This window comes from Diabrotica undecimpunctata, chromosome 3, assembly GCF_040954645.1.
Source record: "Diabrotica undecimpunctata isolate CICGRU chromosome 3, icDiaUnde3, whole genome shotgun sequence".
Taxonomy (NCBI): Eukaryota; Metazoa; Arthropoda; class Insecta; order Coleoptera; family Chrysomelidae; genus Diabrotica; species Diabrotica undecimpunctata.
The window spans coordinates 118,789,375-118,809,265 of record NC_092805.1 but is presented as its reverse complement, the minus strand read 5'-3'; the positions used below and the strand labels follow the sequence as shown (position 1 = coordinate 118,809,265).

Below are 19,891 nucleotides of genomic sequence, written 5' to 3'. Positions count from 1 at the left end.
AAAAAGGATTATTTTAAAATAGTTGTTATAACCAATAATTGTTAAAATAATCGTATTTTAAAATAATATTTTCTTGAAAACCATTTCCGGAGTGCAAATCGAAAGGTTAAATAATAATTATAAAATATAATTTTCATTACAATCAATTGTGGTTTAATCCCATATAAACATAATATTTAAATCCCGAGTTAAATATAAAATTTCATTAAAATTATATAATTTTTGCTTTTTCCTTGTTTATTTACATGTTCCTCACCCTAGTTAATAAATATTTTTTCAAAAAGTTGTGCAGATTTTCAAAATCAAATTTGTTCGGTTACCAGAATTATGGGTTCATCGAAAACTAAATTTTAAGTTTACTGTTCACCTATCAGGAAGAGTTCATGCAGGACAGCGGGACGCGGGACAGACTCTTATCCCATCCCGTGTCCAGTGTATACCAGAAGGGAGAGGTAAAAGATTCTCTACATTCCAATTTAATATATATTTTTTTAATGAATACTTTTGGTCAGACTAAAAATCGCTAGCTTTCCTATTCTAAATGGACAACAAACGTCTAATCGATAATTAGAATTTATAAAATAATAGAAATGATTTAGAAGATACTTTAATTACCAAATTATTCCGATAATAATATAAGTGTAGCTTATAATGTCCCGCAGCAAAAATCGCTGTCCCGCCCTGCAGCAAAAATTGCTGTTCTGGACGTTCTGCTCCCGTCTCTACGGGAAGCGATACATTAACAATATTTATTTCAAAAAATTTAATATTCTCATAACATGCGTAAATATCCGTGTTTATGTTCAAGATGAAATTCTTCTGTTCTTTATGCATATTGATTGTTTTTTAAACTTTGCGCTCTCCGATTGGTCGAACTATTCCGACAATTCCGTTTTCTGCTGTTCTTTTAATATGTTCATTCTTTTTTTTATCTTAAACACACTCATTTGTGATTTATATTCTGCACGTGTCTCTGTTCCAATTACTTCTTATTTTGTCTATTAGTGCTTTTCATGTTATTCTTTTCTTCGTAGTATCCTTACTTATTTGTTTCTAAATATCTGCATGTTGTATTTTTTTAAGATCTTATTTCTGCCGTGTAGATCATGGCATGCCTGATTTGTTTTTATATTCGGGTTTTTGCTTCTATTTTCTGGGATTTTCTTTCTCCTTATCTTGTCGTATTCTTTGTTAATATCTCGATCAACTGATAATTTGATTCCAAATTATTTTTTTTTATAGCGAATCTTCTATGCTTGCGTTGTATTACTTTTTTTTTCGACACTAAAATGCTGTGACGAGCGCCACGGGAATAGAGCCACGAAATAGCGTCGACACGGGTTCTTGACATCGATTAACTAGTCTTAATCAATTCGTTTCTTCTTCTTCTTCTTCTTCTTCTACGGCACTACAGCCCAAATTGAGCCTTTGCCTCCTTTATTTTTTTCCTACACCCTTGCTTGTCTGTGGCTGATCACCTCCATACACACGGACTCCTAATGGGGCTTGTGCGTCGCTGTTTACTGGGTCTTCCCAGCGGTCTCTTGCCCTGCATTCTAGCATTCAGTGCTCTTTTTGCTCGCCTATTTTCTCCCATTCTTATTACATGTCCGGCCCATTGCTATCTTTGTATTCTAATGAAGTCTGACAGTGGTGCTTCCTTATAAAGTTGATAAAGCTCGTTGTTGTTTCGTTTCTAGTCATCATATATTTACTCTAAGCAATCATTTTCTAAAAAATACTGCAACGTCGTGTGACTTTTACTGTTTTGCTTCGTCTTTGAACATCCAAACCTTTGATTGATAAGTCAGTCTGGTGATGAAAAATTGATCGATATCACAGGTTTTTTTAATATAAAGTAACAACTATGGCCATTGGTACGTGATTATTTATTACAGGTATCTAATCATTTTAAGTTATATTGGGGACATATAATATAAAATAAGTATCAGGTACTGTCAGAGTGGCCCTATTTTTTTATAAACAAAGGCCAAGGCCCGAAAATGTAGTTTTCTGCTATAACATTTTTGATTATATTAGTAGCAATTTTTGTACTAAGAAATTAAATTTTTTTAAACTCAAATTCATCAATAATTCAGAAAATAATAACCCTAAGGAATATAACACCTTTCAAATTTATAAGTGTACACACTCTTCTTCAAGTGCCATCTCCGCGGCGGAGGTCGGCAATCATCATAGCTATTCGGACTTTTGAGACGGCTGCTCTGAAAAGTTCATTTGATGTACATCCGTACCACTCTCTCAGGTTGCGCAGCCATGACATTCTACGCCTCCCTATGCTTCTCTTTCCTTGGATCTTTCCCTGCATAATCAGTTGGAGCAAGGTGTATTTCTCTCCACGTGTAATATGTCCGAGATATTCTAATTTTCTTGTTTTTATTGTATTTAAAATTTTCATTTTAACCGGAACCGCATAGGGATAAAAACAAAAATAATGATGATGATGATTTTATAAATAAAACAAAAGATTGGGTCTACCACTATTAAATCAATTTTGCTTGATCTATTCCTATGATCATTTTAATTATGCCACGCTACTGATAACTTGAGTTTTCATCGACTTTAAGAAATATAGAATCATTATTTAAGAAAAAACCTTACTAAGTAAAAATGTAAAAATAATTTTTATTGAGATATTGAATTACTGGTTTATGCAAAAAATTTCATTTAAAAGAGAGCTAACAACAATATTTAAAAAATAGTATTCACAATTACAACGCATGTTTGCTAGATACTAACTTTTTCACTATGTTTTAGATTTCAGCACGTCAAGCTCCTAGTCAGATTTCTCCACCTGTAATATCAAAGGAAGACTTTGAAAAAATGAAAAAAGAGATAATGGATAAAATCTACATAGTAACTAACTCTATAGGAAAAATTGAAAATGAAATTGATAAAATTAATAAAGGCAATCAACAAACTAAAAACTTAGAAAATTTAAAAATATATTTTAATAAAAATCAAGAGCTGTTCACTAAGTTTGATAAAAAACTAGATAACTGTAATAGTAAAATTAGCAATGAAGAGGACGAAGAGTGGAAGCTTAATGTCATAACAGGTAAATTTTGATGTGATATGTTTTAATATTTTATATTATCTTATTATTTAAACTTTTCAACAATAGGTTTTAAAATTTTGTATTCAGTTAAAGGGAGTATTCAATCTCTTAAGTAGGTAGATCTTATGTAATATCTTAATTATTATAGGTAAATCTTAACACGAACGTTTGATTATTTTCTCTTTTTCACTGATTAATTTCTCTTGTCCTGTTCGGCTCATTTATAGGCAGAGATTGGCATCTGATCGGGAATGTCTTGATGGATTCAAGTAAATTGGCAATTCTGTTATTTTTTTGTCTTTATTAGTAGAACTTGAATATTATATGGTAGAGTTCATTCGAAATTATAGCACCTAACTTATGCTGGATTTTAGAGTACCCTCTGATAAGGTCAAAGCAATAAAGGGATTTACCAACTTCAAGTAGTTAGTAGAAAGGTTGTGGTACTAGAAATTACAGCCGCATCCACCATAATGGTTATTAGCGACAGCTATAGAATTACAAAATTCGAGTTTATAAAATATTCCTATAGATTTTAAGAAATTTACAATATTATAAGCTCAAAAATTAGTGCCTAACAAATTACTTATACTGTTAGGTATGTTAAATGTAACACGAAAATTAGCAAAACTATGGCATTCAGTTAATAAATGGGTAACGGTAACTTGTACATTACATGTTTCACATATAGGTGGATCACTTTTGGACAATAAATATGAATAAGTAAGTCTCACCAATTGTTCTCTTCTGTTCCTGATTGAGGGTTCCCAAGCTGTAACGTCATTTTTAATTTGCTTCAGTGATGTTTGAGAAAGTTGCCATTCGTTTTTCCACTTGCACAAAACTCGATTCTTTATAAAAGCTTTTTTCTTCAAACGTCAAATAATGATGACATTACTTATCTAACTTGATCCTGTCAAAGTTTGATGTCTCCGCCGGCAGCAGTTTTTTTTTCCCCATTTCTTTACGGCGGAGGGAAAAATGTTGTCATGTCAACAATATGAAACATGTCACAAAGCAACAATACAAATGTCATTAACAACAATTAAACATCATTTTTATTTATAGTAATATTAAAAGTATAATTAGTTAATAAGGCATTTTCAAAATTGAAACCGTGCAAAAATGTTCCCGACTCTTGATACGCATTGGTAATTGTTGATGATACTGATGGTCGAGAACAACTTTCAGCAATCATTCCCGATGTTGGCGAATCATGAGGGTTTAAAATTTTTTGAACATTATCCTTCTTATTTCTTATTGAATCCTCTATATATCCTTCGGCAACCGTGCTTGATTTCCAGCCCCCATGTCGTTTGAGGCATTCTAGATTTCCGCCTCCATCAATTTAAAGTGTTGCTGAAGTTCGTCGTAAAGAGTGACCCGTGTATGCGCTTGCATCGTTTAAATTTAAATAACTAGCTACTTTTTGGGCTACTGCGCTGATCGAATGTATTCCCATGACGCTTCGGTAACACTTTCCATTTTGGTACTTGATAAAAAATCGGTTTTCTGTGAAATTTTTAGGCCGCAGTGATGCATACTTTTTATACAGTTTAATGTAGTTTTGACCAATTATCGTAAAAGAGCTAATTTGTCGTGTTTTACTGTCTGGGATTTTGATAATTATTACATTTTCTTTATCCTCAATGTCCACAGTCTTCATTTTTACCATTTCGTCGCATCGACAGGCGCCGGTAACCCCAATTAACAAAACAATCTGAAATATTTTTATAATTTAGTAGAGTATACTACATGCTTTGCAATATAATTTTTTTTACCTTTAATCCTAAATACAACTTATCTGGCGCTTCAAACAAAAATTTATCAAACTCGTCTTTAGTGAAAACTTTAGACTTCTTTGCTTGTTTAGTATATCCTTCGCTTATTTTTTTCAGAAAGGCACGTAACTTTAAAAATTTGCTTATATCCACATTTTTTCTAATAACTAACTCGGATTTTATCATAGAGTATCGTGACCACATTGTAAAAGATTTCCATTTATTTTCATTTTCCATTATATTAAAATATGCCAGTAAAACGTCTTCGGTAACTTGCCGTACTCCTCTTGTATCGCACCACTCTTGGAAGTGCTTGTACGCTAACCGATACTTTATTCCGGACTTGGAGGGCCCCAAACGTGCTACTGCATTATTAGCCGCGGACTCAATTTCGTTTAGGTTTTCCATTTTCGCACTAAATTTGCGCTTGCGGTTGCAACAACAATAAGCTGTCTTTAATAATTGCAAACAACTGTCAAACAACTGTAACCAGGGAGACGCAAATCCCACCGACGACTTAATTATTTTAATTTCTAACATCTAGACGACTTTGATAGTTATCACAGTTAATTTCGAGTAAAAATAGCGTATGAATTGTACTATTTATGGTTGAAAATTGCTACGTTTGAAGAAAAAATAGTATACTTTATTCGGCAAAGAAGCGATTTTTCTTGACTTGCCCTTAATTACGCGCCTCACTTCGTTCGGCTTCTCCGCCTCATAAAGTAATATACTATTATATCACTCGCAGTATTTCCATACTCGGCTTTTTCTATATCGGCACATTTAGCAATTTCACTCACACACTGGTCCGCACTTTCGTTGCCTGCAATGCCAATGTGGGATGGAATCCATATGAATCAGAATGTTATTAGAATTTATATGCATGATAGCTTTAAGCGTTGCATCAGAGCTCAGCGGAGAAAATCGAAAGGAAGGTTGGAACACGAAATTGATATGTATCTCCTGGGGTAACGAATGCAGCACCAACTCATTTATCACACTTGGATGCATCTGTACAGATTTTATTACAATGTTCGTTATGCTGACGGAGAATTAGGTCTGGATTATTCTTAATCTCTGCGTGACTATTAATATGTTTGTCAAATTGGGTTAGACCAGTATTTATATTTAGAGTATTAACTATCCAAGGTGAGGGGCTTTTAATATTGATTGGAAAAGTATTTGGGAATTCGATATTAAGACATCTCAGGTAACGCCGTACTCGCTCATAATAAGGCTTATGTTTGGTACTATTGGTAAAGAGATTTATATATTTATTAGTGAACGTATTATTAAATAGAGGTTTGTTTACATTTGAGGCTATTGACGTTGTGTGGGCTAGTGTTAAGGAAATTCGGCGGTGATATAATGAAGGCACCCCACTTTCACAATATAAACTTTCCACTGGTGACGTTCGAAATGCACCAAGAGATAGTCCAAATGCTGTGTTGTGGATAGAGTCTAGCTGTTTTAACAATATGGAGGAAGCAGAGGCGTAATCGGTTGACCCATAATCAATTTTTGATCTAATTAGAGTTCTGTAGAGAGATCAGAGCCCCAATATCTATTTGAGAGTGTTCTCATTAGGTTAGGTTTCTTATTACAACTCAATATTAATTGCCTAATATGTTCTTTCCAAGTAAGTTGATTATCAAACCACATACCTAAGAATTTAATTTGAAGGATAGCGATGTATTGAAAAACTCGAGATTGAGATTATTTAAGAAGTTAGAAGTTATTTAAGAAAAGTGTAGGACTAATAATTGCGCCTTGAGGGATACCGTTTTCTTTTTCATGTTCTTCGGAATAGTATTTGTTAACTCTTACACGAAAAGATCTGTTTTCTAAAAAGTTCTTAATAAAATGAAGGCAATTTCCATGAATAGTTCATGACGGTAACTTTTTTAAAATGTTGAATCTCCAACATGTATTAAATGCTTTTCTGAAGTCAAAAAATACTGCGATACAATGCTGTTTTGTTGCCAGAGATTTATGAATATCACTTTCCAGGTCTAATATGTTGTCTATCCCCGATCGGTTTTGTCAAAAACCATTTTGTTCGTTTATAACTAATTTCGAATTTTCTAGATGCCAAGTCAGCCTTGAGGTAATAATTTTTTCTAGTAGCTTGCTCATTGCACAAGTTAGGCTTATCGGTCTATAGGAATCGGGGTCTAGGCGAGATTTTTGGCTTTTATTGAGAACTTTGATCAAATAAAAGGCATATATCGAGCACAGTTTAATTTAATCTTGCCCAAGTACTTTCGATCCCTAGATCATCTTCAGGGGCATTTCGTCAATTGCGGCCTGTCCGACAAGAACAAAATGTCATAAACATATAATTGTACATCACACTACACTACAAAAGGACAAACAAACACTTTAAAATTATTGAAGGAAAGCTACATTGCGTGCAGAAGCCGGAGACAGATGATTCTGTCTCCGGCTTCTGGGTAAATGTTACATAAAAAAATTGGAACGGGAACGGTGATCTCTAGAACTATAAAGTCAATGTTACTATTAACAGGAAAAACATTTGCAACCAAACATTTTTTGATAAGTGTCATAACTCCACCTGAAGAGAAATTATTGTCATGTACTCTATCTTTTCTAAAAATGTTAAAATATTTGGAATTATAGTTTTTTGGGGGGGGGGGGGGTGAAATTTGTTTCTTGGAGACATATTATTTCGGTAGAGAATTCAGAAATAAGTATTTGTAAGGTTGGAAGTCGATGGAAAATCCATCTTTATTCCATTGCAGTAGTTTAGTGAATTATGTTATATACGAAAATATAAATTTACGGGTTAACCTGAGATGACTCGCCCTCGGATTCAAAGATGTCGTTACCCTAGTGTCGAAGGATTTTCTTTCTTAAGAAGGTGATATAACGTTTGGTTGATCTATCTTTAAATTGCGGATGAACTTTAGTTAGCATATGAACTAATCCCAGGAGGTCAGAAGTAAACTCTTGAATTATGTTAGAAGGATCTTGCACGCCGATAACATTGCTTAGAAGTAGATTTAATTGGTCAAAATTGAGAACAAATGTGGGTAAATGATTTTGCATAAATCTTTGGCAGGCTCAAGATCGTGATTTTGTTGATTTTATGCATATATGCTAATAGTTGCTTTTAACCTTCTTGACTCAAAGTTTGGATGTAAGTACAGCAAATGATTTTTTTGTATGACTTGATTCTGGAGACGTAAAAACATCATTGATACTACGTTTCGGCTGAAGATCGATATTAATTACTTTGCAGCTTTCCATGGTGTTAACTTCTCCTTGACCATTAGCAATATAAGGATTGCTTAGATTATTTGCTAATTTTTCTTGGATACAAATTTGTTCGTTTAATATGGATGTTGCTGCAGGTTGAGGCATGATGTCAAGGGAGAAAGGAGTAGTAGGTTGACTGTTATTAGAATCAATTAAATTTGTTGTTGATTTCAGTTTATCGGGACAGTTGGTGGCGATATGTCCAGATTTTCTGCAGTTATAGTAGGCCATAGTTTCTTGAGATAAAAATATTCGATATGTTGTATTATCGAAGTCTAAGGTGAATGAGTCGGGTAAGGAGATATTATGGGGACTGACGTATATTTGTCTTCTGAAACTCAAAATATGATTATATTCGGGAAGAGTGGAACTGATTTTTAGAAAAGTGACAGGAGAGACCATATTAAGTCCAATACTTTGTAGATAATCAACTAACAGGCTGTGTGGTATTGTTAAACATACGTTTGAAAGAACAATACGTTCCGCAGGTGAAATTAGTCTTCTTGCTTGTACAATATTGTTCTGGATTTCTATTTGTCCATGGTTTGCATGAATTTGTCTACGATTTGTTTGTTTGCAAGGTACATACAAATCCGATTATTGGATAGTCGGGAGAAAAATATAATATTTTTGGGATGAATTAGGTTACCCAAAGGAATTAAGTAATTTTGCAGTGGCGTATTTTCTAAAGCGCTGTAGACAATTTCTTGATGTTTTGAGGAAAACTGTGTAGAAGCTGCTGATGAATAGGTTTTATTAGTATTTGTCTGTAATTGCGATACATGTGGTGTGTTAGAGAGACTCTGAATATTAGGTTAAATTTTTGATTTTAACACGGGACATGTGTTTAAAATAATACGGACTTGACTAGTAATCAAACACGTAATAAAACTGGAATAATGTTTCTTGAGTCGTATCTTGTTGATAATTGTTAAATTACAAATCAACCAAAAACTGGTTGATCACGTTATATTAATGAAAACTAATATGATGTGTTCACTTACTGGTGTTTCATGTAATTGTCACTTAACTATTTATAAATAAACTGTTATAATTACTGCATACACTTTGCAAATTTGTGGAGACCAAAATAAGCATGCCTTTCGGTGGCTCATTCAGGGCCGAACTCCGTTTAATTTTATTGCTATTATCGAAATCACTTTTATAAGGAGACACTAAAGACATGACCAAAGTATATTTGATTTACTAGATTACAAAATATTTGTGGTTGTACTTGTGATTGATTTGAAGCAGGCTAGTTTTTTCTTTTTTTTTTTTTTTTGAAGGTAAACTTGGCTCGTTGTTGCAGGTCCTGTCCCGGTAGGAAACATTTTTATGGTCACAATGTTTTAATTAGTTGTTTTCATAAACCTTAAATACTAGTTTAGTATCACATTCCACGTTATTTCGTATCAAAGTATTTGTATTAAATTTTGCATAAAAAATAAAATAAAGTTTAACAAAGTGTGTGAAATGTTAACAAAGGCCTATGGTAAACATGCTGTAAAAAAAACAAGCGCTTACGAGTGGTAGGTACACGCGATTCCAAAATGGTGAAGACGTTGAAGGTAATGAACGCCCGGGACGCTCCAGCACATCAAGAACCGATGAAAACGTAAAAAAAAGTTACAGAAATGGTTATGAACAACCGCCGAATCACAATGAGAGAAGTCGCTGACGAAGTTACCATATCAATTGGCTTAATGTTATGACATTTTTTTTAAATATTTTGAGTATAACACGCATGTCAGCAAAATGTCTCCAAAAATTGTTGAAATTAGAACAAAAACAGTGGCGAATGGAAGTTGATCAGTAGTCACTAAATGAAATAAACGATGATCCAGATTTACTCAAAAGGGTTATAGCAGGTGACGAAACATGGGTTTATGGATATGATATCGAAACAAGATTTAACCGTCCCAGTGGAAGCATTCTGGTTCGTCAGAAGACCAAAAAAGGCTCGACAAGTGCGCTCGAACTTTAAGGTTATGCTCACTGTGTTCTATGATTTTAATGCCATAGTGCACTATGGCATTTTTGCGACAAGGTCAAACAGCCAATAAAGAGTACTACCTATAAGTTCAACGTCGTTTGCGTGAAACAATCCAAAAAAGACCGGATTTCTGGAAAAAGAACTCATGGCTTTTGCATCATGATAATGCACCAGCTTACACTTTATTGCTTGTTAACGAATTTTTAACCAAAAACAATACTGTAATGATGCTTTGGCCTCAATATTCACCAGACATGGCTCCGTGTGACTTTTTCTTATTTCCAAAAATGAAGAAAACTTTAATGGGCTGTAATTACACAAGCATAGATGGCATTAAAAGCGCATCGCTGATAGAACTAAAGTCTATTACAAAGATTGAGTTTAAGAAGTGTTTCAAGGATTGGCAAAAGCATTGGCACAACTGCACAATATCTGATGGAGACTACTTTGAAGGAGACAATATTAATGTAGACGAATAAATAAAAAAATTTTTAAAAACAAAAATTCCGGGTAATTTTTAACACATATCCTATTATATATATATATATATATATATATATATATATATATATATATATATATATATATATATATATATATATATATATATATAATATATATATATATATTTACTTATATTTATAATTTGAAGATACATATATAAATAACACATAAATAAAATCTTTAGTTATATTGAATTAATTAAATTAAAAAGTATCTAGTAAATTTTAAAATGTATGTACCTATTACAGCTACTAATGGTCAACAATCAGATGTTAAAAAAATTCTGGCAAGCATTAAACTTTTACAAAATAAAATAGACCAGCTATCACAACATTACGACCTAGCTATAGATCAAAATTCCTCTTTACAAAAACAAGACAAGTCCAGATCTGAACTTATCAACTATATCAAGAAAACTCACGAAGATACCATTAAGAAGCTTAATGACCTCTCAGAATTGACAGTTAATCTTGGAGACAGCTTTGAAACTAGTAACGACAAAATTTCGAATAAGATTCAAGGTCTTAATAGGTTGGACCTAGTAATGCAAAATGTTGCTGATGGTGTTACTGACACTAAAACAAAAGTAGAGTTTGGAGTGAACAAAATTTTGGCGGAGGTATCCAAATATTCGAAAGAAGGTGCTATACATGTTCAAGAAGCAGTGTGTCACAGGTTAGTATCACGAAAAGATATTATTTTTAACAATATATATAATAAATAAAAACTCTAGTTTAATATAGTTATTTAAGTTTAATTATATGATAACATGGCATAAACTCTTTTATTCTGAGGTGGCTTTCGAAAGAGTTGGGCTTATTCATTCTCTGCTAACCAGTTTTCTTCCTTAGTATATCAGATCTCAGAAGTCTTTGCTTCTTCTTCTTCGTATGTCATTTGCTTGGCCGCACGTTAAGGGTTTTCTGTACTTTTCAAACCATTCGTAGAGTGCCGTCTTCGGCTGCTCGGAATATTGTGGCTACGTCACAGAAAACACTGTTTTCTTAGCCTCGAATGTTGTTTTCTTCCTGGGCCTCGGTGTCTCTGTATCTTTCATTGTAAGATTAATTTGTAAATATAGTATTTGCTTCCCTTAAGGATATGCCAAGGTAGGACATTTTTCTTTATTTAACTATGTTATGAAGGTCTCGTTCTTAACCTGCGGCTCTTAAAATAGCATGTGAGGTCCATGACACTCGTAAAAATCTCCATAAAATCCACATTTCAAATGTTTCCAAGCGATTCAGTAATCAAACCTTAAGAGACAATATCTCATAAAATAAACTGGGTCATATATAGGACTTCACACAACACGTAGTCTAAGGGCTAGTGGGAGACTGCTAGCTAATAGGAAATTTTTTAGTTTGACCAATGTTGCTTTTCTATAATTAATTTAGAGTTTACCTTCTTCATCGCAATCTCTTTTTTCGTTAACCTTGGTGCTTAGATATTTGAATCGTGACACCCGCTCTATAGTATTTCCATCGAATATCAAGATAGTAGGTATTGATTATCGGCTGTCAACTTATTGTCATAAATTTGTTCTTAATAGTGCCGATCTGAAGTCCAAAATGTTTACTAGTGACGTCAATCCTATCTAACATATCTAAAGTTGGTGCTAGAATTTCCGTATCATTAATCTATCTCATATTTTCTAAAGAAACTCCATAAAGCTATATATATATATATATATATATATATATATATATATATATATATATATATATATTTATATATATATATATATATATATATATATATTTATATATATATATATATATTTATATATGTATTTATATATATATATATATATATATATATATATATATATATATATATATATATATATATATATATATATATATATATATATATATATAAGTAAAAAGTAATGGCATGTCTCGCAAAACAGAAAACCAAAAATGGTATATCGATGGAAGGCAACCGTATATACGTATTTCTGACTATTGGTCGTCTTCAGTACGGTGCAGCCAAGTTAGAAAAGGAGCATATTAACTTGGGAAAGGATCATTTTGCTTTCTGTTGCTTTCCATCGATATACCATTTTTGGTTTTCTGTTTTGCGAGACATGCCATTACTTTTTACTTTTATTATTCACTCGCATTATCCTTTTCCATTTGTTTTAAACGTTTCAACGTTTGGCATTCCTTTCCCCAGGTAGCTGTAGCTTCCTCCGTGGTTGGTGTTAGTTGTTGCCCTGGAAACCATCAGGGTCTTCTAACTCTAATGCCACAAATTGGTTGCATTGCTCCTGTAGTGATCCTTTCCCAAGTTAATATGCTCCTTTTCTAACTTGGCTGCACCGTACTGAAGACGACCAATAGTCAGAAATACGTATATACGGTTGCCTTCCATCGATATACCATTTTTGGTTTTCTGTTTTGCGAGACATGCCATTACTTTTTACTTTTATTATTCACTCGCATTATCCTTTTCCATTTTTTATATATATATATATATATATATATATATATATATATATATATATATAACATTGCGGTATTATTGACTGTTGATTTAAATATCAAGTGGTGATTCTTGAGGAAGATATATATATATATATATATATATATATATATATATATATATATATATATATATATATATATATATTAGTTCCAATTCTCCTAGATATACGAAGAGAACCAGTTATTTTTGTGTTCTCTTCTCCAGATCTAGGAGAAGCGGAACTAATCTGGCTCGATTATGAAAAGTATTATGGGTCGATAGATAGAGGCTAGTACAATCATAAAGAATACCAGATGCATCATAATATAAGCATTTGTAATTTCTTATATCGTTATATATTTTCAGACTAGACACTTTTAAAACATCAATTTTGGATCCAGAAAATGGAGCTCTAGTTAATGCAACATCAAAGATAGAAGAAGATATCCAACAACTTTTGCAGAAAATAGGAGTAATGGATCAACAAATGAAAAGTAACGCAGATGCTCTAAAACAATTAGAGATTTGCAAACCTGGGACATATAATATTGATTCCCTTGGGACAGGGAATAATAAAAAGGAAAAGTAAGTATTTAATGGCAAATCATTGTTCTAAAAAATTTTGGAATCTGTTAGCTTCATTCTTTGCTCAAACTAATATAAGATTTTTCCTGTAGCTGGTTGTATACAACGTATCCCAAAAAATTTATTTAAAATCCTTTATAAAAGATATATAATTTTTAAATTATATTACCTTTTATAAAGGATTTTAAATAAATTTTTTGTAATATAAGATTGTTTAAAATGAAAACGGAGACTTTTAGATGAATTTATATACCAGTAACAAACACAAAAAAAAATAATAAATTTTTCCTGCACACAGATCAACACAAGTATACATTCAGCAATATATGAGGCCAAAGATCGAGTATCCCATAATAACCAAAATATGTATGATTCCATACACAAATTAAATATAATTAATGTAATATGTCCCAAGATATCAAAAGAGATTAATGAAAATGAAATAGTGGATGTCAGTAACATGAAAGAAAGATGAGCAAAACTAGAAAGAATGTAAAAGAAGCAGCCATAAAAACTCTCGAAGAAAGAAAGGTGATGAGTACTTACATATCCAGCAAAAATCCTTGGCTTAGAGAGTAAGTCAAGGTAAATGTGTAAACCGAACACAACAGGCATACATTTATTACAAAAGAAATTCAAAAAGACGTCTGATGAATAATCAAAATGACACAAAAGAGATAATCGAAATAATAAAAATAAACACATTCAGAAGGAAGGGATTACTTAAAATCGATATAAGGCGAAAAAAGCGAGTCATTCACACCAGAAATAGAATTACATCTCGAAAAAAGAGAAGTAGACCGTCACTTGATGCAAATTCATTTTATCTAAGAATAAAACACAGAAAACTTTTGTTTGCAGAAGTTCCACAAAATTTATCATACTTTATTATCACTACCGCTGTTTCAGCAGAGTGTCTTTTTCAAGTGTAATCCTACAGAAGTTAGTACTAGAATACGACAGGGTGATTCTTTCACTCCAGTACTATTTAACCTGATTATAAATGAAACTATAAGAAAAGTAAATAGAAAGAAGTGATACCAGATGAAAATAAAAAAACTTAAAATAATATACCATGCAGATGATGCGATATTATATAAAAACCAGAAAAATGCTGCAACCATAATACACTATGAGACACATTTTAGAAGACGCAGATTATATGCTAAATCCTCAAAAACATCAACATTCATGTCTAAACAGCCATCTGCTCTATCGATACGGGACATAATCATTTTTCCTTTACCAGAGGGCGTTTTTATTCCCATAGATAGTCCAAGTATTTAGACAGCATATTCTTTTTACCGTTAACTTATCCCAATCGCCATTTATTCTTGTGACATATTTTCTGAGGTCTGATGTTTCGACTGCTCTTTTTATCTGTCATTGTGATTTAGAACGTACTCTTCTCCTTGGTTTTCTTGATCCCTCTATTTGATCTTCAAAACATCATTTTCACTGCATTTATTCTGTTTTTCATCCTTTTATTGGTTCCTACGTCTCTGACCCATACAGTGATCAACTTTCCACTATTGTCTTAATGATTTGGTGTTTAGTTTAGCTAGTACAATATTCGCCCTATATTTTCTCTTCCTGTTCCTCTCCTATCGGAGATTAGATTTCATCCAGGCTATTTAAACTTTATTTACCGCTGTTCTAAACAGGTTGTCCACTCTCTTGAATATTTCCCTGCAATACATGTTGTAGGAATGTGTATTTTTGTCCCCGCAGTAGAGGGCCCAAGTATTCCAATTTTCTTTTTATTATGGTAAGTATTACTCCAAGCTTTTTGTCCATTCGCCGTAATACCCCTTCAGTTGTGACTCGGTCAATCAAACTTATTCTTAATATTCGTCTATAGAACTTCATCTCGAAACTCTTAATGCTTTTTATATTGGTCTATTTGAGAATCCATGCTTCCACGCCGTACATAACTAGGTACTACACACATATATTCTTAAATTCGTAGAGAGAAACTGATATCATGATTAATAAACTTCCACAAGGAAAATGAAATTTTTGCAGTTGGCTGTATAACACGAATCACAAAATTTTTATTTAAAAATCCCTTATAAAAGGTATATAATTAAAAAAATATTTTCAGGCTACATCACAGAACATTTTTGGACTAAAAAGGCCATCATCAGTGTATTATCTGGAATGAGTATTACCACTTTAATGAATCCAAACGTAAAGGTTAAATTTTGACTAAGATTGAGAAAGAAATGTGGTTAAGCAATAAAAATTGTAACTATAAGTATTTAATACAAAAATCAAAATAACGTTATAATTATAATAACCGTTAAAATAATTTTTATCAATTAATATTTATTTTCGTAATCAATATAATTTTACGTTAGTATCTAATGGTGATTTAACATTTTCGTAGATAATCAACTGTTTATGATACTGGAAATTATAACGCCTGTATTAACTTAACGTTAATACAGACGTTAAGGAATATTGGTCTTGATGGAAAAGATATGAGGATGATATAACAGCTGTTTTGAAATAAAAAGGCAAAATTTAGGATCTCCAACAGTCTATATACACAACAAGTATAAATATGTAAGGGCGTAAGACATGGTTGCATTCTCTAAAATCTGCTGTTTAACATTTATGATTTATTCAACTTGCACAGCAGAATGAAAAACTTTATCAAAATAAATGGAATTCCCATAAATAATTTACAATATGCCGATAATGCAGCTATCATAGCAGACGACATAGAAGAATTGCAAGAGGTAGTACATAATATTAATACAGTTGAAGAGGAATATGGTCTCAACATTAACATCATAAAAACGAAATTACTGATAATCAGCAGACAATCACATATGCAAGCTCAGTTGAAAATAAACAACTAACTTGTACAGAGAGTTGAAAAAATAAATATCTTGAAGTTACCTTAAATAGTAAATGGAACTGTAACAAAGAAGTGAGAAGATATGAGTAGCAATAGCTAGAAATACTTTTACCAAATGCAATAACTACCTTTGTTAGCGCGTAACTCCTTTGGGTGTCTGTATTCACGTCCTAAAATGAATAATGTATAGTAGCGAGACCTAGTCACTTAAAGTAAGGTCACTAAACCTTATTGAAGCGTTCGAAAAGTGGTGTCTCAGCAGGTTGCTTAAAATTCCGTAAGACTCAAAGATGTAATCCAACTTCTGTATAATAGAGAAGTTCCCCTAAATATTATAAAAACTATCGAAAACATCTACAAAAACAGAATGGAAGTCAGGATAGTCCATCTATTATGGAAGAGGAAACAGGATCCTAAGGAAAAGGATACAGAATAGGAAACAAAGAAATCAAAATACTCTGTTACGCAGACGACGCAATATTGATAGCCCAAGATGAAGATAGTCTGCAAAGACTGGTCCGCAGATTTAACATAAGAGCAAAAGAATTTAATATGACAATCTTATCTCAGAAAACTAAAACAATAGTAGTCAGCAAAGAACCAACCAGATGTGAAATAAAAATTGATGGCATCAGTATTGAACAAGTAATGGAAATAAAATACCTGGGAATTAGACTGTCTAGCTATGGAGACCTGGACAAAGAAGTGAGAAATTAAGTACAAAAAACAAATAGACTGGCAGGATGCCTTAATAACACTATATAGAGAAACAGACACATTAACGCTGACACGAAGTCAAGAATTTATAAAGCCAGTGTAAGACCAATAATGACATTGCCTCAGAAACAAGACCCGACATAACCACAACGCAAAGGCTACTTCAAACAAGAGATGAGAGTACTGAGAAGAATTACAGGAAATACGCTAAGAGATCGAAAGAGAAGTGAAGACATTAGAAGAAAATGTAACGTACGGTGTATAAATAAATGGACACAAAATAGAAAAAAGAATGGAATAACCACATTAGCAGAATGGAGGAGACCCTTGTCATCAAAATAGCAAGAGATAAGTTACCAATCGGCAGAAGAAGTATCGGATGACCGCGCAAAAGATGGAGTGACAAACTTCCATAGAGGTATTAATCCGCCAATGAATAAGCAGAATTGCTTATAAAGGGAAGGAAAAAGAAGAAGAAGAAAAATCATTTTAATAGGCACAATTGAATTTCGGAAATGACCAGGTCGCAAATGACACTCATGGTTGAGAGACATAAGAAACTGGTGCGTCATATCTATCAATACAATAATAAAAAGAAGGATCATTACTCATAATCCAACCAACATGAACGCCTACATGTTGTAGGCGAAGAAGAACTTGTTTTAATTAATTGGATGTTTGAACTCATTGTGATCATTTTAATCAATTCCAAAAAGTTGTCAATCTAAATCAAAATATAACTATAAAATCCATTAAAAAATTTAAGTTTATACAACTTATTCGCACTTGAGAAAGTGGGAAAACTCCAATAATTTAGTATTTTAATATAGGGTCTGTATATCATGGTGTTTATCACATCTCGGATTAAGAGAGCGCCCGAGGGGTTATGTAGTTAGGCTGGCAAATTCCGTATAAACATTTAATTAACATGTTACCTATTTTAATTCATATTAGGGTGTATAAAAAAGCTCTTTTATAATGCTTGTATTATTTGAACCATTTTGTGCCTGCAACGCTATATTTAATACTGTAGTATAAGTTAATTTCATTTATTAGTAACCAGAATTAGTATACAAAACATTTAGTAAATTCAATATAATCATATTTAACAATACAACAATAGTTATTACATTTCATATTTTTTTAACATAAAATAGAGAATCAAATTTTAACACACAGTAAAAATCTACCGTTAAAATTACTTTTAACTAAGTAAAAATTTATCGTTACACCGGGCTTGGGACCGGCTATGGCGGGGATATTTTTTCGTTCAGTTTTTGTTATTTAAATTTTTAAATGTTGTTGATAACAACTAATTGCTGAATTATTGCTCTGTTTAGAAGATAGGACTGTGTACTTACTACCTTGTTCACTATTAATCTTATTGTTTATTACTTAAATATTTTTTTATTTACTCGTTATTCTCCCGTAAACATTTAATTTATAGACGGACTCTAAATTATCTGCGAAAACTTCATTGGCTTTCCAATTCTCCCCTTTTGACGAATAAGAAAGTTTTAAAGGATAATTTATTATTTTATAAGTTATAAACATGTAGTAAATGTTAATTTAATATTTTTTTAAACAGTTTTAACGACGGTATTTAACATCTATTTTTCTGTTTATAGGGTATTGCAATAAGGCACCCAAGAAGGAATAAATATGACACAATAGAGATACAGAAAGTTTTGGCACTAATACTGATGAGCAAGAGACCATTTATTAATAATTATTATTTATTGCCATTTTTTGTGTGTAAATAAATGTACAATTTTAGTATAGGTAAACTTATAGTATAACTTAAGTATAGGTAAATAAATGTACAATTTTAGTATAGGTAAATAAAATCCACTCTTTTAATATGGTTTTTCCTTTCACAACTAGAAAAAAATTTAAATTATTTTTTATACGCAAATAGAAAAGTGACGGATTTCAATACAGTTTTTTATCACAATCAGAGTTAGTAAAGATATTTTTGAAAGAAAGAATAATATAGCACCTAGTTCTACAATTATTAGAAATTGATGTGTCTGACGTACCAAGAAGCTAGGGATACACTGACTCTTTCTTTAAATCGTTTTATGCTTAGATATGTCGACAGTTTTGGGCATATAGAGCGAATGAATGCGAAGCATATTTAAGTCGATAACAATTAGGATTCAGAAAATCAGAAAAGGAACACCAACCAAGGAGGCAATCCTGAGTCGCTTTTAGTCAAAAGCTTTTTTGAAGGACAAAAAAAATGATGCTTGTTTCATTGACTATAGAAAGCCTAAGATCGTATTAAACCGAAAAATTAATGGTAAGAAATCGGGTTAGATAGACGTGATATAAGTATTATCCTCAGCACAAATGGGAATCATAAGGCCTGTTTTTAAGTCCTTTGTTTTCTTATTAATTTTCAATGTTTATGCGGAATACATCGCAAATTATAATTATAAAAAAGGCTAATGGGAGCCAACGACAAAGGTCTAGTTAAAAACATACAACATAACAACATACCTAAAAATGAAGGTTAGGTTAAAAAACAAACAAAATTTTGCTGCTTCATTTTTCTAAAACTTTTTAAGTTTAGAAAGCATATCAAGAATAATATTATACTTACTAGTTAATTG

General features: G+C 32.0%; 1 protein-coding gene across 3 annotated transcripts in view; it reads left to right on the top strand.

The window, feature by feature from the left end:
* Nucleotides 1-19,136, top strand: part of LOC140437299 (uncharacterized) — a 59,860-nt gene extending 40,724 nt beyond the window's left edge. For all 3 annotated transcript variants that reach the window (XM_072526740.1, XM_072526741.1, XM_072526739.1), the window contains exons 4-7: nucleotides 2,779-3,079; nucleotides 10,888-11,314; nucleotides 13,475-13,693; nucleotides 18,905-19,136. In XM_072526740.1, the coding sequence (XP_072382841.1) occupies nucleotides 2,779-3,079; nucleotides 10,888-11,314; nucleotides 13,475-13,693; nucleotides 18,905-18,917 (960 nt within the window). In that variant the 3' untranslated portion in view covers nucleotides 18,918-19,136. The remainder of the gene's footprint in view (nucleotides 1-2,778; nucleotides 3,080-10,887; nucleotides 11,315-13,474; nucleotides 13,694-18,904) is intronic.
* Nucleotides 19,137-19,891: the final 755 nt, after the last annotated feature.